At 52.3% G+C, this 19,645-nt stretch overlaps 8 protein-coding genes across 8 annotated transcripts; 4 read left to right on the forward strand and 4 right to left on the reverse strand.

Annotated features, from left to right (window-relative positions):
* Positions 1-179: 179 nt before the first annotated feature.
* BCR38DRAFT_314573 (polyketide cyclase/dehydrase and lipid transporter) lies at positions 180-827 on the reverse strand (the record flags this gene model as incomplete). The annotated part of the gene is made up of 2 exons (XM_040854685.1): positions 180-400; positions 458-827. Coding segments are annotated over 2 exons (591 nt in total), but the record flags the coding sequence as incomplete, so codon positions are not given.
* A 364-nt stretch (positions 828-1,191) lies between these two features.
* On the forward strand, positions 1,192-2,891 carry BCR38DRAFT_25142 (methyltransferase domain-containing protein). Its single transcript, XM_040854439.1, has 2 exons — positions 1,192-1,692; positions 1,873-2,891. Exons 1-2 carry the CDS (start codon positions 1,395-1,397, stop codon positions 2,652-2,654), a joined length of 1,080 nt encoding a protein of 359 aa, XP_040721588.1. The 5' UTR covers positions 1,192-1,394; the 3' UTR covers positions 2,655-2,891.
* Positions 2,892-5,325: 2,434 nt separating this feature from the next.
* Positions 5,326-7,855, reverse strand: BCR38DRAFT_405014 (uncharacterized protein; the record flags this gene model as incomplete). The annotated part of the gene is made up of 3 exons (XM_040857916.1): positions 5,326-6,080; positions 6,192-7,655; positions 7,783-7,855. 3 exons carry the CDS (start codon positions 7,853-7,855, stop codon positions 5,326-5,328), a joined length of 2,292 nt encoding a protein of 763 aa, XP_040721589.1.
* Positions 7,856-9,041: 1,186 nt separating this feature from the next.
* On the forward strand, positions 9,042-10,961 carry BCR38DRAFT_418601 (tyrosine/serine protein phosphatase). Its single transcript, XM_040859237.1, has 6 exons — positions 9,042-9,393; positions 9,492-9,532; positions 9,608-9,683; positions 9,762-9,944; positions 10,044-10,179; positions 10,251-10,961. Exons 1-6 carry the CDS (start codon positions 9,320-9,322, stop codon positions 10,608-10,610), a joined length of 870 nt encoding a protein of 289 aa, XP_040721590.1. The 5' UTR covers positions 9,042-9,319; the 3' UTR covers positions 10,611-10,961.
* Positions 10,962-11,024: 63 nt separating this feature from the next.
* Positions 11,025-15,373, reverse strand: BCR38DRAFT_329164 (E3 ubiquitin-protein ligase; the record flags this gene model as incomplete). Its single annotated transcript, XM_040854858.1, has 2 exons — positions 11,025-12,139; positions 12,325-15,373. The coding sequence occupies 2 exons, from the start codon at positions 15,371-15,373 to the stop codon at positions 11,025-11,027; spliced, it is 4,164 nt and encodes a 1,387-aa protein (XP_040721591.1).
* A 685-nt stretch (positions 15,374-16,058) lies between these two features.
* On the forward strand, positions 16,059-17,119 carry BCR38DRAFT_418616 (IGR protein motif-domain-containing protein). Its single transcript, XM_040859238.1, has 2 exons — positions 16,059-16,270; positions 16,333-17,119. The coding sequence occupies exons 1-2, from the start codon at positions 16,256-16,258 to the stop codon at positions 17,050-17,052; spliced, it is 735 nt and encodes a 244-aa protein (XP_040721592.1). The 5' UTR covers positions 16,059-16,255; the 3' UTR covers positions 17,053-17,119.
* A 140-nt stretch (positions 17,120-17,259) lies between these two features.
* BCR38DRAFT_480474 (kinase-like domain-containing protein) lies at positions 17,260-18,553 on the reverse strand (the record flags this gene model as incomplete). The annotated part of the gene is made up of 2 exons (XM_040863281.1): positions 17,260-18,275; positions 18,331-18,553. 2 exons carry the CDS (start codon positions 18,551-18,553, stop codon positions 17,260-17,262), a joined length of 1,239 nt encoding a protein of 412 aa, XP_040721593.1.
* Positions 18,554-19,004: 451 nt separating this feature from the next.
* Positions 19,005-19,606, forward strand: BCR38DRAFT_418618 (uncharacterized protein). Its single transcript, XM_040859239.1, has one exon. It carries the CDS (start codon positions 19,221-19,223, stop codon positions 19,524-19,526), a length of 306 nt encoding a protein of 101 aa, XP_040721594.1. The 5' UTR covers positions 19,005-19,220; the 3' UTR covers positions 19,527-19,606.
* The last annotated feature ends 39 nt before the right edge of the window (positions 19,607-19,645 follow it).

Here is a 19,645-nt window from a genome sequence, read left to right on the forward strand (position 1 = left end):
CTCCTTGCCCTAATGCGAGTTTGTCTATACATTGTCTATACATATGGTGTACATAAGTGGTATGGTCTATAATTTCAACAGCCCCCTTTGGCCCTCGTGAGGTTCTTACTCTACATTGTCCCCAACACAAAATCAGTCCACTTTCTCGACCGTGCCTTTCTGTGTTCTATTCAAGATAACCGTGGCTTCCCCAGGACCCTCTCCGCCTGCTTGATAAAAGCTTCCACCATAACGGGAGCCACCTTATCCGCCACAGCCGAGCTGAGCGCCATGTGCAACGGGTTGGCGAAGTGAAACTTGATGCTCAAATCAACCTCGCTCCAATCACCACTACCCTTCTGCCCTTGTGGCAAAGGCCTCACCGTCCACCTCGTCACCAGACTCTTGAACAATGTCTCCTCTTCTCCCTTTGCCCCGCTACCAACCCTTACTACACCCCGGTCTTCCAACCCATAACGCCGCAAATCCGCCTCGGGGATCTCCGTCCGCGCATCCCCGCTGATGGCCTCGACTATGCCGCAATCGGGTATACAGAATAACTTTGATGTGTAGGTTTCGGTGAAGCCGCCGAAGCCGGCGGTTAGGTCGGCGCGGGTGGGCCAGCGACGGGTGATTCCTTCTGGAAGCGGCGAGGAAGAAGTGGTGGAGTTTGAGGTGTGTGAGGGACTGGTCCAGTGCGTAACCCGTGATACGCTACAGTAGGGCAGAAAAGAGGTGTAGGAGTCGACGTCGGCGATTATGCCGTACAGCGGTGAGGACGCGTAGGGGAGGGTCCGCGAGGCGGTTACAGTGTTGGGGCCGCTGGTGGGGAGGGTGAAGAAGGCGCGGTGGCTGGTTCGGGGTATTGCAAGAGGATTGAAAGGCGCAATGGCGAGGGGCACAAGGCTGGTTGCTGTTCTTCTTGTTGCCATTTTGGAGAGCTGCGTCAGACTGGAGGTGATGGAACCTCGCGAAGGAAACTTTCGAGAGTCGGATTTAATTTAGGATTTCCATGCTTGATTCAATGGCTTCATTCAAGAACTTGTATCCAACAACTTTCCGTGGGAAGCATTTTGTCCACCACCACCAACCGACTCGATAGTATGATGGCATGACCGTTTGACCGTATCCTCTCTGAACTCGATATTGAGTTGAGCTACCCGGAAGCTGCACCAGCCACAATGAAGCCTCTTTCTCAAGCCACTTTCGTACCCCACCTCGATTTTCTTCGCTCAAATGCTCTTCAACAATTTTCTTGTCCACCAGATTCCCATCCTCTCTTCCTTCCTTTTCACAAGATTTGTTTAGGTCCACTTCGCGCTTTAAACATGCAACTGAAAAATTTTCGGTGACAGTTTACAAGTTTGGGTTGACCGTCACTAGAACTCTTCTCTCCTTCCTATCTCTGCCACACAATGGCATCGACCACCGAAGAGCTGCCTATCGAGAAACCGACAGAGCAAAATCTCGTGGACAAGACGTCTTCCTCGACGGTCGAGGAGCAAGAGTTGCCTGCTCACCGCAGCCATGATCCTCAGTACAATCAGAAGCGAAGCGATCCTTTCCAATTTGGATCCCGTTACTTGCAAGAACAGGACAACGTCTTCGAGTTCAACGCGTGGGATCATGTGGAGACTGACGACACGTACAAGGAGTACGCCGAGCAGCAGATCCAGATGCAGCGCGAGTCGCCAGTCTCCGACTTTGACAAGAGTGAGTTGTCCCTCTTTTATTGTCCCCCACAGGCTTTGTGATGATATCGAAAATGCATAGTTCATCTGATTATCATGATGAGACTTTTCCATCAAAATGTCTTTCACCCCCATCTGACTAGCCTTTTACGTTTTACTTCTTATGAGACTTTTGTGAGACCATTAGCTAATATGGTGACAGCGAGGTTCAACTCTGACCCTGCAAAATGGTGGAACCTCTTCTACAAGAATAACACTGCCAACTTCTTCAAGAACCGCAAGTGGCTTCAACAAGAGTTCCCCATCCTGGGTAAGATCACCGAAGGAGATGCCGGTCCCGTGACCATTCTAGAAGTTGGAGCGGGTGCTGGAAACACCGCATTCCCCATCCTGGCCAACAATAAGAACCCAAAACTGAAGGTCCATGCCTGTGACTTCTCCAAAAAGGCTGTCGAGGTTATGCGTGGCCACGAAGCATACAACACTGAACAAATGCAAGCAGACGTGTGGGACGCTGCCGGTGAAGATCTCCCTCCGGGCTTGGAAGAGGGCTCAGTCGATGTCGTTCTCATGGTCTTCATCTTCTCTGCCTTGTCCCCTTCGCAGTGGAAACAGGCAGTCCAGAACATATACCGAGTCCTGAAGCCAGGAGGCGAAGTCTGCTTCCGCGACTATGGAAGAGGTGACCTCGCTCAGGTACGGTTTAGGAAGGGCCGGTACCTTGACGAAAACTTCTACATCCGAGGAGACGGCACACGCGTCTACTTCTTTGACAAGGATGAACTCCACAAGATATGGTCTGGCGACATATTCTCTGAAAATGAAGAAACATCAGATGAGACTCCATCAGATAAGAAAGCGCGAGCACAAATTCCCAGCTTCGAGATTGAAGATCTGGGGGTTGATCGAAGACTCTTGGTCAACAGGGCTAAGAAGCTAAAGATGTATCGTTGCTGGATGCAAGGTCGCTTTAGAAAAAAATGAACTCGTCCAGAAGCTGCCGTCTTATCCATCTCCAAACCGTACAATCTGTCCAATGGATAATCAAAGTTGGGTACCTCATGCCGAACCATCATCATGGCATGAACCTTCAGGCAGACCAAATTCCACGTTGTTGAGCTCAATGTGCGGCACAACAGCTAGAGCCGCACAATGGCTTGAACGAACAACTACAGACTTCTCAAACCAGCGTAGCGATTTCCACACGCTTTTTGAACCCTTCTCCCTGCGTCAAACCGAAGATATAAGTTGGACCGATCAACGCGTAGCTTGTGGAGTCGGTACCACGGCGAACAGTCATTCAAAACGATAGTTCAACAATGTACGTCACGACGTCTCAGAGTCTTGGGCGGGCCAGAACCAAGGAGGTCTTTTGTCTGTTATGAGCAAGCTGCGTTTTTCCAGCCAAGGCATTGAGAGAGTTCACGAAATGCTTCATGCTGAAGGCTGGCATAGGTCATGCCTGCTACGCCTGAAGCATGGCTCGCTGGCTCGGATCATAAAACTCGATCACCGGTGCGTTTTGTCTTGCTAGATTGGCCCGGTGACAATGAATCGCCAGATATTCTCTGAGATGGGGTCAGATAGCCATTTCATGGGATCAACAGGACTCACGGTTTCGTCAATAGCTTTCAACGACCCGGAAGCAAATAGTACTTTGCATACCACAGCACTTCGCACCCGCAATTCGTTACCCATGGCGGCTGCATAAGGGTCGCACAGCCACGACAGGCCAAGAAGGGGAAGTGTGCCGGAGTCTGCCTACGATCGGTTGGGTTCGCACCCTTCTAATGCGGAAGATGACACGGGCAGTTGCTTGGTGTATATGTCTTTCAGGAGCCACAATCTCTTCAATGCTGCTTTCCAGTCGGGAGCCCACGACGGCTTGTCCGTCATGCCAGTGATGCCAGTATCCACTAAGATGATGGGATGATTTCTCCAGTCCAATAGGTCAATGTGGAACTCGCCAAACAATTGGCCCTCAATCTTGGTACAGTCAACTGGAGATAGTCGTATGTTCAAACTCACCCTATCCCGGGCATCTGTAGCGCGTCGGTGCTTGATAGTGAAAGGGAGCATCTCGATCAGCCCCTTTAGAGGGTCAAAACGGAAGGCCATCTTGTCAGCAAATAAGATTCGAGCTCGCCCGTATCAAACGTCAGGAACAGGAAGGTGATAACCGAGACTGGTACCCCGGCTTCACAAAGGGGCTGTCGAGCTTGACTCCGAGGGACAGGGCTAATCCAGTCCGAAGAAAGATGACCGGGCCATACCAAATCAACGAGAGGCCGAATATCATGTGAAAGGACCTGGAGAAGTGGTGTAGAAAGCGAGTATAGGCCCGAGTGAATGGGTGTGGGTAGTTCTTCACAGACGACCCTTCGTTGTCATGCCCTCGCATTTCGTGGATTCCCCAATTGGGCTTGCGTTGAATGTTGATCCAAAGTTGAGAGCAGTCTGACATGGACCAAAGCTTGGGATTTGAGAAGTGTCGAGACTCTGCCCGCGGATGTGGTCCATACCGCGTAGGGAACGATCCCATCGTATTGAGCTCTTGGCGCACATGATAATGAGGTCCTGGGGCAGGATGAGCTTCTGCAAAATTGTCCGGAAGTTTGTTCAATCAACGTCGAATTTGGTTGTCTTTGCCAACGAAAACGATCCGATATATGGATAAAAGAATTGCACAGTATCTAACTTTTTCATTTAGCATCTAAACCCGGCAGCCATTTGGACAAGCCAGAGGGTTACAGATGCTTATTCGAGCTTACTGATTGGATTATTCTCAGACTAAATACTGGTTAATTAGGCGATCCGTACCGCGATCCGTACCGAGGAAGCAACACGGCTGCCTTTGTTGGCGAGTATTGGCAAGCGATATCGATCGCTTCCTTCCTCAAGTCTCCACTAGGGTTTAGTCTCGCCATTTTGTTCAGCATTGCTTCCTTCCTCGATGGGCTGAAGGGTGAAAATTTTAATAATGTCTACAGGCAAGATCCTAAGCCCAGATAAGATGCTGTATCAGCCAACATACCGGCATCCGGCACATTCCAAGTCCGTTTCTACTACAAAGATAAGCAGGCAGCAAGCTACAGCCAGATACAAGGGCAGAGCCCTTGAGGCCTATGCACGCATGTGTAGAGGACTCTAGGCAAGGCTTGATAACCCCGGACGATGATTGCCCCTCCGCATCCCATGCATGGAAGTTGAGTTAGAATAATGTCTAGTACGAGGTAATTCGCATGTCTTCCCTGTGGCAGTAAGTTGGTGTCGAGGATGTTGGAACTCGCGACTAGTCGGCCCATTATGACTTTAGTTACGAGGCAAATCCACGGCATGAACACGTAGCGAAGGACCATTTTTGATCAGTTGAAAACCTCGTTTGGGGTCTTGAAAGAGAGCCCTGTATATGTGCCTACCTAGCTCAGCGCCGTCTGGCAGTCCGTCAGTCCATCATGCGTCCCCTGCTGTGTTCCTGCAGCCATGTCTCGAAACAAAACTCGTTGCTAAACACAATTCCTACTGTTCGGCCATGCTCCAACCGCGTCATCTTCGTGAAGCGGTCAGACTCAGCAGCCCCCACTGCCTTGTTGAAAGTGTTGTAAACACCAGCCTACCAACGTACGAAAACAAGACGAAAGCAATAGCGCCCTGCTCAAATAATCTCATGGAACCTAGAGTCTCTAACAGGACTCAGGCTCTTCCTCTCCGCCGGGTCCTGTATTGGCTTCGGCGGCGACAGCCCAACACCGACCCGGTCCCTAGCCTCATCGCCGAAGAAGTCATCCTCGCTAGAACTGCTGCTCATAGGGGAGACCTCGTTTGGATCGATGGCACTTTGAGACCGAAACTGCGACCTGGATAGGTCGTCCGAGAGGTCGGTTCGCCGTCTTCCTGCCATGGCAACCGCTCGCACGCTGGCGCTACGGTTGTCGACGCTGCTGGAGCTGTCGTTGTTGGATGTCATGCCCGTGAGGGCAGCTCCGCCGATGAAGCCCCTCTGGCTGTTGTCCTTGTCTTTGGACTTGGGCTTGTCATCGTCGGATTTTGAGCCCCGGGAAAAGCGGGACTTGAACCATGTTTTAACCTTGCCCGTCGGTGACTTAGGAGACGAGCTACCTGAGCGGGTTCGTCGTTTTTGTTTGTGCTCATCTGGGACATCGATGTTGATACGGCCCTGATCTCCAGTTCCTGTCGCCGGTGCGGGGGATGTTAGGACTTTTACAGGCTGGCCAATATCATTCAATGCGACCTCTGTTGTGTCGTCCACCGCGGGCTCATCTTCTGGGTAGAAATACTGAACAGAGGCCGGGGCAGACCTGTGCTTCGCCGCTTTGGCGAGGCGTTTCTGTTCCGCTCTCACGGCTCGCTCTTCATCCTTGGCGGCTTTTGCCTCCTGCTTCTCTTGGTCTGAATGAATGTGGTTAGATGAAAGTTGGAAGATGTATCGTGCGTTGTGGCATATGTAAATCCACTATTTTATTCGGGCCAGCCGTAGTGGACAGAAGCAAAGAGACTCACCTTTGAGTTTTTTATAAATGTCCTGCACTTCCTTCTCACGAGCGTTCTCAATCTCTTCCTTCTCCTTCGTTCTTTCTGCCTCGAGACTCGCCTCAAATTGCCTCGCATGTTCTCTGTCGGCCTTGTCGTTGATCTCATCGAGGACCGGTTGCACTCTGCGGGCCGCAATTGCATTGATATCGTCCTGATCCATGTACTTGCCAGCACCAAGATCAACTTTTCCGTGCTTGCTCAATCGATTGTCACTCCGAGCTTGGGCGGCGGAATATGCCTTCGCTTCCCACTGACTGAGGGTCGACGGAGGAACCATGCCGGTCTTTTCAGCAACCGCATCATCCATGCCCTTGAGTCTTGCTTGAACGTTTCTCTGTGCGACAGCAAGCAGCGCATCGCGGTCTTGTTGCCTCTTCTTCTGGTCGACTTCCGAAAGCTTGTTGGAGAAGATGGACATTTGTTTCCTAATCTGCCGGGACCGTTGGCGATCCTCTATGACAGCGCCGTCGCTCGAGGCTCTCCTACGAAGCTTGGCTCTGACGGAGAATTTGCGCGGTGCCTTGCCTTGTCCGTAGTAGTCTTGATAATCACGATTCTTCATGTTGTCCTCATGGAGCTTGGTCAGTCGCTCCTGGGCAAGCTTGTAGGCTGCGTCCTGTAGGGTGTTGAATTGCATTGGCTGCACGTCGTCGCTTAGGCTACTCGAGCTTCTGCGGCGTCGTGGTATTTGAGGGTCGTTCGCGCTCAGCTTCTTTGCCTGGTTGATGAGTATTTGCTGTTGCTTGAACATCTTTTTGGCCATGGCCACAGCCGAAGCATGCAACTCTTCTTCCCGGGTCTGGTCTTTCGCTTCCAGCTTGAAGGCTGGCTGCGAAATGAACATTTGTCGATTCATGTTGGTGTACGGGGCCGCACCGCCTTCTTTGCTTGGTACTGATGAACGATTCGGCTGGTGGGCTTTGGTGGCGGCTTTGAGAGCAATAGCAGCCGCGTTCGCCTTGTCCGGATATGATTCCCTCGAAGCTGGCGCGGTGTTCGCCCTGGGGCGGGTAGCCATGGCGCCTTTTGCTGCCATGAGAGACCCTCGATGGTCCAAGGTGTTAGCACGGGAGTTGGGCATAGAGTTGCGGCCTGCATTAAAAGCTTGCGCGGCTGCCGAATGACCATGGTCGGTCGTAGATGGTTTCCGGCTCTCGGAAGTCCTCGATGCCTTGTGCGCGAGCATGGCAGCTTGCGCGCCTTCACTACTTGGCGTTGGTTTCCATGCCGCAGCCATCTTGTGATCTTTGGCCAGTATGGCGGCCGCTGAAGCCGAAGCCGACTTGTTCGGTTTCCAGGGCTCGGGTGACTTTTGGTTGGCCCAACCTAATGACGCTGCAGCGCTGGCCGCGGAGCCATTCGCTTTCAGGCCTACTGATGGGAAGCTGGGCAGGTCTTGGGGTCTGGCGTACACAAGTCGCCCGGAGTGAGCTGGGCAAGAGATCAGCTATGGATGGCAACACAAAAGACTACGTGATGGGATAGACTTGGGAAAGCTGTCAATTAAAGGTTATGCCGGCGGGACGGCGACATAGGCAGCGATCATGTGTTCTCTCACCTGTGGGCACATTGCGGGCTTCGTCATGGCACTCGGACTGTGGAGGGGTACCAACAGGACCGGGCTGCACCATGATGTTCCTTGTCGTTGGTGTCGCTGTCGTTGTCGCTGTCGCTTATTCAGGTCCACTTTTAGGTTCAAGGGTTCAAAGATGAATGGATAATGGTAGGGATAGGGGTGTTGGTGGTGTCGGTGTTGCGACAAATATGTTACCGAATCTGCTGGGAAAACCGTACAAAGAAGGTGAGTGTTCAATGAAGGACATGATGCAAGGAAACACCTCAATCCAGACATGAACATGCGTGACAGCTCTTTGGCCGTAGCCGCGTCACAGGGTGGTCATTGGGTACAGTCATAATACTGATTGATCTAGCTATAATGGTGGGGTATCAAAGAGAACCCAGAGAGGAACCAGAAGACCAGACCACAGCGGTTCTGTGATCAGTCACCAGGTTGCTGACCTGGCGTGGTTGGGCTGAAGATTTGTGTCCTGGTAACATGATGCACATGACGTCAGGTAGCACCCGGGCCGTCGGGAAGCGACGATCATTGCGCCCTGCACACCCCCATCCCCCCCCCCCATTGCTTGGTCCCATTTTTCCATTTTTGTACAGAATGAGCGAACTCTTCGGCGCCACCAGGCCTCGCTTTAAACCCAATCTTTCGTGCTGAAGATAAGAGAGAAACTTTATTGAGCCTGCGGTTGGCCGCTAGAGTCCGAAGTTAGGACTGGAACAAGCTATCGAATTGCTCTAACAGTCAATACAGTCGGAATCGGCATACTCTTGCGACTCGCTCGACACCAATGAGGCAACACGCGGGGAGCCGTCTGTCATATCCGCCATCCTGGCCATAAGTGGAAGATCGGACAGCCAGGGGTCCTGTCTCATTAGGTCTGGGCTCTCTGAACTGGAGCCACAAGGCCGAGTCTAGAGCTACCGTGTTCTTTCATACCTGATGTTCTGTTGCTTCACCAGCAATTGCCCAGGCAGCCAGGATATGGGGGAAAGCGTCCATGCATGGCAATTTCTGAAGCTTCTCTGTACATATCTTGAGAAGGAAAGTCGAAGGAGAGGAGCCAGTTAATTAGCCATCCGAACATGATGCAACTTGAAGTGGAATAATGCAAGCGGGTGCCCATCGGGTTCTCATAGGTGCTGAACAATGTCGGGGCCGGAAGTCGTCAAAACGCATGCGAGGAGATACCCGGGTTCCTATTCTCTGCCGACTAACACTTCCGGACATCCTAAGTCAGTCAACTAACTCACTGCAAAGACCCGAATTCGAAGACAATTCCGCGAGTTGTGCATATGCCTGTCCGTCTAGTGATAGGCGACAATGTTTGCACTATGAACTTAGCTCTCTATCAAACATGAGATAAGCAGCTCGGACCACTGTACAGGTTACACTCTCATCTCGTCAAGTTTTAGTCGTAACAACGGAGCAAACTCGCCTGCTCAACAATATTAACCAAACTCGTCCTCGGGGCCATCTTCCAATTGACTTCACTTTGGACAAACCCAGTGGTCCTGACACAATGGCGTCCAAATTTGACAACATCCTAAATTTCCGCGACGTCGGAAAGACGATCAATGCCTTCCTCGGCAAGAGGTGAGTGACTAGTTGATTTCCTGGTTTACACGACCATGCGCATGCACCTCTGTTCGACTATTGCGCATCTCTCACAACTTGAGCTGAACCCAAAATAGAATGCTCCAAGAAGGTGTGCTCTACCGATCAGCACGACCAGGTAAACTCTAATTTGACTCTCTTCCCATCTTCCGGCGCCCCGGCTCCGAGCTTACGAGGAGACACTGCACCACAGACGATGCGTCGCTCGCAGACAGACGGAAGCTAAAAGATGAACTGGGCGTCAAGACGCTTATGGATCTTCGGACTAAGTGCGTAGACGTTCTCGCCTGTCTACCTGTTCCGGCGAAGCGGTGAAGATGTGCTACAACTAATTACACACACTTCAGGACAGAACACCTCAAACAAGCCGAGAAGCGACAAGCTGACCTCAGAATCCCGGCCCTTCTGCAATCCAACGCCGCACTGGCGGAACCGGTGCAGATCCCCGGGATGAAGTACCTCGAGATCAAGATCACGGGCGGCAAGTTTGAGAAGTTCATGCTGAGCCAGCTGTCTTGGCTCAGTTACTTGTAAGTGCTAAACCTAAATATTTTGGCATTAGTGAGCGAGTAGGCTAGCGAGTAAGTGAGTGTGAGAAGAAGTTGAGCCGACGAGTCTGAGAACAACAGCAAATTAGTCTTTCTCTACCTAACGGGCCGCCACACCGACGCCATAAAGGTGATGAGCAAGGAAGTCATGCTCCCACGTGGCCTGGTGGGCATCGGCTTGGACTCGCTGGACCACTCGGGCGATGAGATAGCTATTGTTCGTCCCCTCTCACCACCGTCCCAATTTTTTCACCTCGCCCAGGACTAACGAAACCAAATGCTCCCCAGGCCCTCCGCACCTTCACCACAACCCCTCCATCCGTCCCCCTCCTAGTCCACTGCACCCACGGCAAAGACCGGACCGGCATAATCATCTGCCTGGTCCTCATGGTCCTACACGTGCCCGAGGAAGCCATAGCCCACGACTACCTGCTCACACGGCAAGGATTCGAAACCGAACGCGAGTCGCGCCTCAAGGAGATCGAGGAAATTGGACTTACTGCCGAGTGGGGAGACTGTCCGACGGATTTTGTGCACAGGTTTCATGAGCATGTGCGCGGAAGGTTTGGCGGGATCGAGGGGTACTTGGATGGGATTGAGTTCGGGGCCGAGGAGAGGCGGAGGTTAGTTGAGACGCTTGGGGCGTAGTTGGTTGGTGCTAGCTGCTGTGGGAGGAGGGAAACAGAGAGCGGATTGAAGTAAGCAAGCTAAGCAAGTGCGGATGAGCCACCATACACCGACCGTTCATGACTTCGGGCCGTAGACATATATCTGTCTATCTACATGACCCCCTAAGTGAAGCAGGCGTCGGATATGGCATTCGACTTCGCGGAGTAGTTTGACGGACAAATCATGCACTTCTAGAAATCTGCAGTAAACAAACACGCATGCGGTCATGGTTCGGTTGCGAGCGCTTGGTGGAAGGTCACCTCTCACATGTAGGTCGTGTCTCGTATTCACTGCAACATGGGAATCACTTCCCGGTTGCCAGATCAGTTACTCTATTTATAACATCAACAAAAACCAAACCGTCTTCTCCGGAATATCGTGCCCTCGTTTTCATTAGGCTAATGCGGACCCGGAGGGCTCCCCCGCTTCTCGGGCCTCTCTCCTCGCATCGGCCGCCTCGGCAGCGAGGAATCCCCTCACAGCCACGTTATTGAACCGCTCATCCATGGCCTGCGAATCCTGCCGCCCGAGTCTCCCGTCCGACAAGTGCCCAAACAAGCATTCCCAGAGATCGCTCTTGTCAATCTCCTCCCCCAGTTGTTTCTCCTTACTCATGAGCTTTTTCAGCGCCGCCTGCTCGAGTTCCAATGAGTTGGCGGCTTCCAAGTTGAGGTCCGATATCTCTGGTGTCGACTCTCTTGACTTGCCCTTGCTGTTCCGACCCATGTGTTCCATTCGTCGCTGGACGCTGAGGTTGTAGATTGACTCCTCTACCGTCCCTTGGACGAGGTAAAGCCACACTGTCGTTTCATGTTCTTGACCAATTCGGTCCACTCTGGCAATGGCCTGAAGTTCCAGCGCTGTGTTGAGCAATGGCTCGCACAGGAACACGTGGTTAGCGTTGACGAGGTCCAAGCCAGAAGCATGAGATCTTGCGTCCATCAAGAAACATTCCGCGCCCGGGTCTTCTTTGAAACGGGATATGCCATCCTTCGCGTCGAAGGATGTGAAACCAATGCGATAGTGAGTGAAGGCTCGCCTAACAACATCGAGAAATTCTCTAAATTGGGAGAATATGATGGACTTCGCACCGGGGTCTGCCCCTCTGAGCCAGAGTACGTGTTTGATCAGCGTGTCAACCTTGGTGGCAAAGGAAGGACCATCAATGTCAATGTTTTTGATGGCTTGGAGCTTCTCGTCACTGAACTCGGAATAGATGCCCGACCTTTTGTTCCTTGCTTTGTGTGATGATTCAGGGATTGGCATTGCGTTGTGTTCGGTGTGGAGCTTGAACTCCGGCTTCTTCAGCGTAATGTCGTGCAGCATGTTCAGATCCAGCTTTCTCTTGCAAATTGGGCAGTTGTGATGTGCCTTAAACCACAAAGTCATGCATTCTTTGCAGAACTGGTGTCCACAGATGGTGAGAACACCAAGCGTGAACGAAGACTGGCAAATGACACAGAACTTGGGTTCTTGCGAGTTCTGACCTGCGTCTCTGAGGTGAAGGACTAAACACTAGTTAGCATACTAAAACGTGGAGAGGGTGTTCCAAATTCTATAAGAGGTATACTGGCAGCAAATTCACAACCCAGCAAGATGTATTGGAGGACAAATTTACACTGATTCCAGTGCACCTAGTAGGGTAGCTATTGGCAACGCAGGGCAACCATTCCGGTTAGGAGACCTAGCTTACGATAACGGTGCTTGGACTCGGCACTTGCCACTTTGTGTTGGAAAGCTTGCTCCTCCGCAAGAAGCCCAGCCATAAGTGTTTTGACGCTGATGTTTTGATCTTCAGGAACTTCGAATGGCGCAACCGTATCAGAAACTACTTGGAGTTGTTTATAATACTCCACTCGCGCATTCATGGCGGCAGTGAATAGCTCCAGCTCCTTTTCCAAAGCAAGAGCTGCTTTATTCTGGTCCGTAACTTGGTCTTGTGTCATCTTGAGCTGCTGCTGGACGATGTCCAGTTCGACCTGGGCACGATTGCTGCCGTTTGCGGCTTCGTGGCGAAGCTGTGTGGCCAATTCTCTCATCTCCAAGATAATTCCTCGAAACGATCCTTGTTGTGGTGTTGGCTTGCGTGCTTTTCGCTCCTGCAGAAGCTCCAGCATCTTTTCCGGGTCGGGACCTTCTCCATCCTTTGCCAGGCGCTCGGCAACTTTTGTTTCGTGCTGGATCCTATTGTTGACAATACCACTAAGTGCATCTTGTCGGTCAGCGATAGTCGCACGTAGGACATGTGTGTACGCCATCAGAGAGTCCTGTATTTTTGTCGAGTTTTCGTACTCTTCGCCTGTAGCCTCTACTTCCTCGTCCTCATCTACCAGGGGGCGCAGAAGCAATTGAATAACCTGCTCTCGAAATTCGTCGATCAAGCCCGCTTGGTTATCCAGAAGATAGCAAAGCGCCTCCAGATTTTCCGATATCCGCCTGCTCTCAAGGCCGCGATATTCAACCGGCTTGAACCCAGGAATTTCGGAGAAAGACTGAGTATCAGCGCTCTCCGCCAATCTTTTCATGTACGATGAGGCTTTCGCATATGCCTCTTGCAAGATTTCTTTTCGGATTTGCTTTGCCGATTCGTAGCCATCAACCTCCAACTTCTCCAGGCGGCGAAACTCGTCAGAGTCGGGTTTCGTCATATCCTCATTTGACTTCATCTGGTAATAAGCATTAGCGATGAAGAAGACGGCGCGGTGTTCCATGTCAAGGGCGGACCGCAATTTTCGGCGTGCCTCCCCAACTCGAGTACGGATTTGTTCCTCATCCGCATTTTTGAAGCTCTCGGAGCTCTTGCTCTGAGAGTCATCTAGCTCGTCGATTCCAGCTTGCTTCGCATGGAGAACTTCAGCTTGAAGCTGTTCGCGGCTTTCTGCTACAGACACCTTCACCTCGTCCAAGACTTCTTGCCAAATCTGAAGCGATTCTCGGACCCTGGGCGAGTTCTCCAAGAGTTGACCTCTCTTTAGCTTGTTCACGAGGTAGTTTCGTTGGTCTGTCCTGATAGCAGACTCCGACTGCTCAATCATAGCCTCCAAGACCTCTTCTATCGTTCGAAGCGGCCTGTTTTTTTGAGCTACGGCACGAAGCCTCCCAGGGCCGAGTTCTGGATGCAACACTGTTTGTCGGAGCTGTGCTAAAGCATGCTTCATCAACTCGAGGATAGCTGGGTCATCTGGGTCCCAATCGTCATGTAAAGGAGCACCCCGCTTGTCCAGGCCGCAACTCTGCGTCAATTCTTGGAATTGCGACTGGTAGTGTTGCTCTTCGACAGCTGTGAACGGCATCGTGATGACATAGCGTTTCTGAGGTGGCAGAGCGAGCTCACTTCGCACTGCTCTTTTGGTATGGCGAAGTGATATGCGATGAAAGATTGTCTTGAACAGTGCCCTGTGCGTTGATGTAACGGCGTCCCAGACTGCTGGATAAGAGGCGAAGGGCTCATATCGAAGGAAAACTAACAAGCCCCATAGATCCTTGATATTTTCCTTGACAGGCGTACCGGTGATTCCCCAAGCGTTTACTCGAGGAATTAACCTCGCGACCTTGGCCGCGGCACTCACACCGCTCTCAACCAGTTGAGCTTCATCGAGACATACTCTCCACCACGAGAGCTGCATCAATGGCGACTTGGGTCGAGGATGTCTCCTTTCATGCCGCATTGAACGTTCTGGCGGGGTTTCCGCAAAGTGGATCTCAGATTGTAGGACGTTGTACGTGGTGACTACAACATCATGCTCAGCCAACTCTGTGAGGAGCTCATCCTCACGTCCTTTGTAGGCTTTGATTCCGCGATACTCGACGACACGCAGGTGAGGGGCGTGTTTATCGAACTCGGAGATCCATTGATTTTTCAAGGTTGCTGGAGTAACAATGAGAGTCGCACCGGTCGGGCGCACTTTTGAGCCAGTGTAGTTGTCAAAAACCAGAGCCGGTTGTGGCGGTCGTTGATGCAACAATATCATGGAGATAGTCTCGACTGTTTTCCCGAGGCCCATCTCCTCGGCAAGTACGCCACCTCTGATGGACGTTTCTAGCTCATGAAAGGGTTCGACGTCTCGGGTGACTACATGGTAGAGATCGCTGAGATAGAAGGTACGACTATCGGCATCTTTCGCTTCGGTGAAAGACAATGGAAGGTCCGAAGTGGGTTGAATGGGGTGAGACTCGAGTCCAGCTCCAGCTGAACAGTCAGAACCAGGATCAATCCAACGAACACCTTCGCGGCTCAACAACCATTGTAATGCTCGGCGCTGGAAAGGATAGAGCTTTGACGTGAGATGAGGTATAGAGAGTGACAAGAGATCCGTGTATTCCTCCTTTCTTGGAATGAAAGCTGCTTCGTAGAACGCTCGAGGCAAAAGACCCTCAGATGCGCCGGCAGCTGCGGTGGTCTGATTTGGAAAAAAAGTGTCTTGGACCTGGCGACTCAGGGTCCGCTGTGCCTTGCTGCGCACTCCCTGGTCAATACCAGACTGATTCCATTTCAGCTCGAATATGAACTTGAGACAATCTTCATCGCCTTGTCTCTCAAATTCAATTTGCAAGGTAGTCCAAATGCCATGAGGTGAGGATATGCCATCTCGCGTATTAGTTGCAACATGCAAGATTGTGGCCAGGGACTTCGTGGGATTGGCTCTCCCAAGGTGAATGTCAGACTTGAACGAGCGCACCGGTGATTGCGAATTTGAGGCCAGATTTATGGAATGTGTCCTGGCTGAATATCTAAACTTCATATACTGGCCAACGTTGAACGCTTTGAAGGAGAGAGAAATGTTTTTGTTTTCCGGCCGGCACGGTCTCAATAGAACCAGAGTATCTCGTGCAACTACGATAGGGTCTGCTTCTTCCTGTCGCAACCGCTTCTGGGGCCGCTCCTCTGATTCATCGGTATCAGAAGGGAGTCGAGACAGAAACCCCAGTAGCTCATTGGGAAAGGGGTCTAAGTATTTGGTTAGCAAGCGCAGTTCGGTACTTACGGGGATCGTAATCGAGCGGAATTACTATTGGAATTTACATTCTCCCCGACCGGAGAAGGGTTTCCGAATCGACAAAAATCTCTCGTTGATATTGATGCTGGCATCTCGGATCGACCGATAACCGATCGAGGTATTAGCATCCTCGGCGGCCCTGGCATCAAGATGTCGCGAATTGTGCAGCGATAGTTACGGATGCAAATGGAGGCATATACGGTGATGAAGAGGAGAAACTGCGGAAGATACGGGGAATTATCAGGCAGAAGGGGTGTGCACGCCGAGTATGTGCTTCCGAAGGTATAAGTCAAAGGATGGTGCGAGCTTCAAGTGATCGCCGAGGGGCAAGGCTGCAACCTAGACAATCTCACACCCCATAGATTAGCCTTCAGCCAATCATCTATCGCACTGCGAACCACCCCTGCCACTCGCGGAAGGCGTGTTGTAGCATCGGAGCTTATGAATTTCCGATGTGCCTGGTCTTGAATTTTCGTGTAGCTATCCAAACGATAGCAAAGGACCGGGTTGCAAAGAGGTGCATTGCACATCAAGCCGCTGCCGAAACTCGCACCACTCACGATATGATCAATCTCTGAAGCTGAGGATCCCATCTCGAGACCGTCTGACTGACCTCCCTCCGCCGTCATGGGGCATCTCAAGGTGGCCAATTCCCAAGCATCTCATGGTTCCAAGAAGCAACACCACTAATAACTACCTGCTAGCCCATCTTTCGACCTCACCTTCGGCCATGGCGCTCCGCCCTCTCGCTCCTCTCTCATCAGACACCCCAAGCGCAACCCAATATCCGCCCCGCCGCCTTCTGCATAAGCCGCGCCTCCTCCAGCCGGGCCAAAACCCCCATAATCCCAGACCCAACGCCGTTCTGCCCAGACGTCTCAACCTTCCTAACCCTCATCGGCCGGGGCCTCAAGTCGCACGTATCCAAGTTCCCGACGTGGGAGGCCCTCTTCTCCTTAACGTCTGACCAACTGCGCGAGCTGGGCATCGAGCCGCCGCGGACGCGCCGCTACCTGATCCAATGGCGGTCTCGGTTCGCACGTGGACAGTTTGGCATCGGGGGCGACCTGAAGTACGTCGAGGACGGGACGGCGGACCTCAAGATTCTTGAGTACGCCAAGGACCCCCTGAACCCCAAGAAGTACGTCGTCAACGTGCCGCTGGGCAAGAGCGTGAAAGAGACACCGCAGGAGGAGCTGGCGAGGGTGTCCGGGTACAAGGTCAGGGGCGCTCGGACGATTGTGGGACCGTATGCGTTGCCGCTGAAGCAGGGAGAGGGGGTACGGATTAAGATCACGGAGGGTATGTGGGAGAACAAGAGGGGTCGCAAGATTGATGGTGGTGAGAGAAGAAGGACGGAGGTCCGCTACAAGAAGCGCATCCAAGAGCGTAGGGAGATGCGGGAACGAGGCGAGATCCCGTAGATGCACTCCCAATAGGTCAGATCGAGAGTCATTGTGTAAAATATTAGCAGATGTGCAAATATTGTATCAAATCTGTATACCAATACCTGCCGTTTCGGGCTTGTGAACCAGAATACCCCAAATCACCACATATGCCGGTGGTGCATGAGAACCAAACGCCATGCCACTATGCTGTCCGAACCAACCACCCGATGCTATTGCCGCTTACTATCTTGCAGCCCCGAAATCCAGTTTTCGGGCCACCTTGTTGCCCCTATCCTCCTCCACAACCCCCGGTCTCCTCTTGAGATCGTCCCCCAATTTCTCCTCGCCACCTGACTTCTTGGGCAGGTTCTTCTTCAAAGTCGGCTTAGGATCCTTGTGCCACCACTCGTGCTTCAACATGTCTCGCGCCGTAATGCGCTTCTTCGGATCGAGGATTAGGGTTTTCATCAACAGATCGACGCCCTCGTGCCCTATGACCCCAAACCTGCTGATGTAGTAGTTCTTGCCGTGGAGCGGCGTGACCTCTTTCGGCACCGTGTATTCGGGCAGCTTCGTCACGCCAGCCCAATTCTCCTCCGTCGGGGTGCCGATGCCCTGGCAGATGAGGTTGATCTGGTCGATCTCCGAGTTTCCGGGCAAATACGCCGCTCGGGTAACCATTTCGGCAAGCACAAGGCCGACGGACCACACATCCACAGCGCCAGAGTAATGCTTAGCGCCAAATAGCAGCTCGGGGGGTCTGTACCATCTGGTGATGACGTTGGTGGTCATTGGCTTGTATGGATCCGCGAAGCTCCTGGCCAATCCAAAATCGGCCAGCTTGACCTCGCCGTCGGCTGCGATCAGGCAATTGTTGGGCTTGATATCACGATGGAGGACGAAGTTCTCGTGACAGAACCAGACGGCTCGCGTCAGCATGCCAGTCCAAGCTTTGATGTCGGCCGCGCCATAACGCACTCGGTCAGTGTCGCGAATCAGCATCTCTAGATCGCCGAGGGGAAGGTACTCGAGCACGAGGTTGAGGTTCTGGTCCTTGGACGAGAAGATGGAGTGTAGGGTTATGATGTTCGGGTGCGAGAGTTCTTGGAGGTGTTTGATTTCACGTACGGCATCGGGGGCCATACCCTCGGTGTACTCCTTTTGGACCTTGATCTTCTTGATGGCAACGAGTTGCGACGGATCATGGCGCAGGTGGCCAAGGTAGACATTCGCATATGTACCTTCACCGAGCTTCTTGCCTGATGATAGACTGTCAGCGAGAGTAGTTGGTGCCTTAGGGTCGGGTTCACGTACCTCTTACGTATTTGCGTTTCTCATCCTCGTTCATCCGCTCGGCAATATCGAGGGAGGCCGATTGCATCGCGGCGGACGCATTTGGAACAACACTCACTGACAAGGGCGTCCCATTCGAAGATGCCTGCGCCGAATTCGCATTCTTGAGCGGCGACGACACTGCTCGGGCGGTGACTTGTTGAAGGGCATCCGTAGGATGCTTAACGAGAGGAGAGACCGCCATGGTCAGGATTTCACCGTGACGTCCAGACACCTAAAGATGTCTGATCCAACGAAGTTCAAGTCGCTATTGCCAGCCTTCCCAGTAGAAAGAAGGTGGGGGCAGTCCTTCAATTGGTTGGTTATGCGTAGCGGCTGAAAGCGACTGGGAACGTCCTGCAGCAACAAGGCTACGAATGCCAAGACTGGAGTGGATAGTGCTGTCGCGGAAACGCCCGGCTCGGTTCGACCCCACGGAGACTGACCGGAGCGGCAACCCAGGTTCCTGGTTTTCGGTGTTACCTTGCCGCTCTTACTCAGGTTCGGCTACCCTGCCATTCAGCCACGTGACTGGAAGACGTCATATACACATAATTATGCACAGCGCCCAAATGTTTGGATAATGCTTTTGCCAATGGGCGGAGGAGACCAATTTCTTTACTGAGATCTGCCCATCGCACTGAACAGGAATGTTAGATGAAGACAGTCCCCTGTAACATAGATTCGACTAGTAAAACACTAACTTCTCCAGCGGCATTGTTTTGGGGCTTCCCTGCATAACTATTAATACAAATCGGGCTATCTTGTCCCGCATCCTCGGTCCATATCATTGCCTTGTCCAAAGCATACTCTTATTAGCTGTCATAGCTACGCCTCTACTGTTGCTCTGCCCGATCGAAACCCTGTTGACGATGCCTTCAGATAAGAATCGTCTCTACATGCCTGTCAAAGTTGACCCCAAAGGCCAACACATTCGTGTACCACTGGGCCTTCATCTTTGGGCCAATAGCCGAGGGGCGTTTTCATGCAAAGGAGAAATCACTTTCGTCGGCCAACCTCCCACCGCGCAGTCAGTATGGCAGTACGACGAACTGGAAATCCCCCTAGCGCCGACGTCGATGCTGCTGGTTCGCGTTGTCGTTGGTAAGATGAATAGCACGAGCAGGCTTCAGTCTATTTTCCAGGGTACACCACTTCGACCCGAGGTGGAGGGCTAGAATTACGTTGAGTGGGTAAAGGAGGGCCTCGGTACAGCCATACAAGCCAGCAGCGCCCTAGGCACATCCGCCACCGACTGGCAGTATGTCCGAGATAGGGCAACGTGGCATGTTGAGGA

This window comes from Pseudomassariella vexata (assembly GCF_002105095.1).
Source record: "Pseudomassariella vexata strain CBS 129021 chromosome Unknown BCR38scaffold_1, whole genome shotgun sequence".
Classification (NCBI taxonomy): domain Eukaryota; kingdom Fungi; phylum Ascomycota; class Sordariomycetes; order Amphisphaeriales; family Pseudomassariaceae; genus Pseudomassariella; species Pseudomassariella vexata.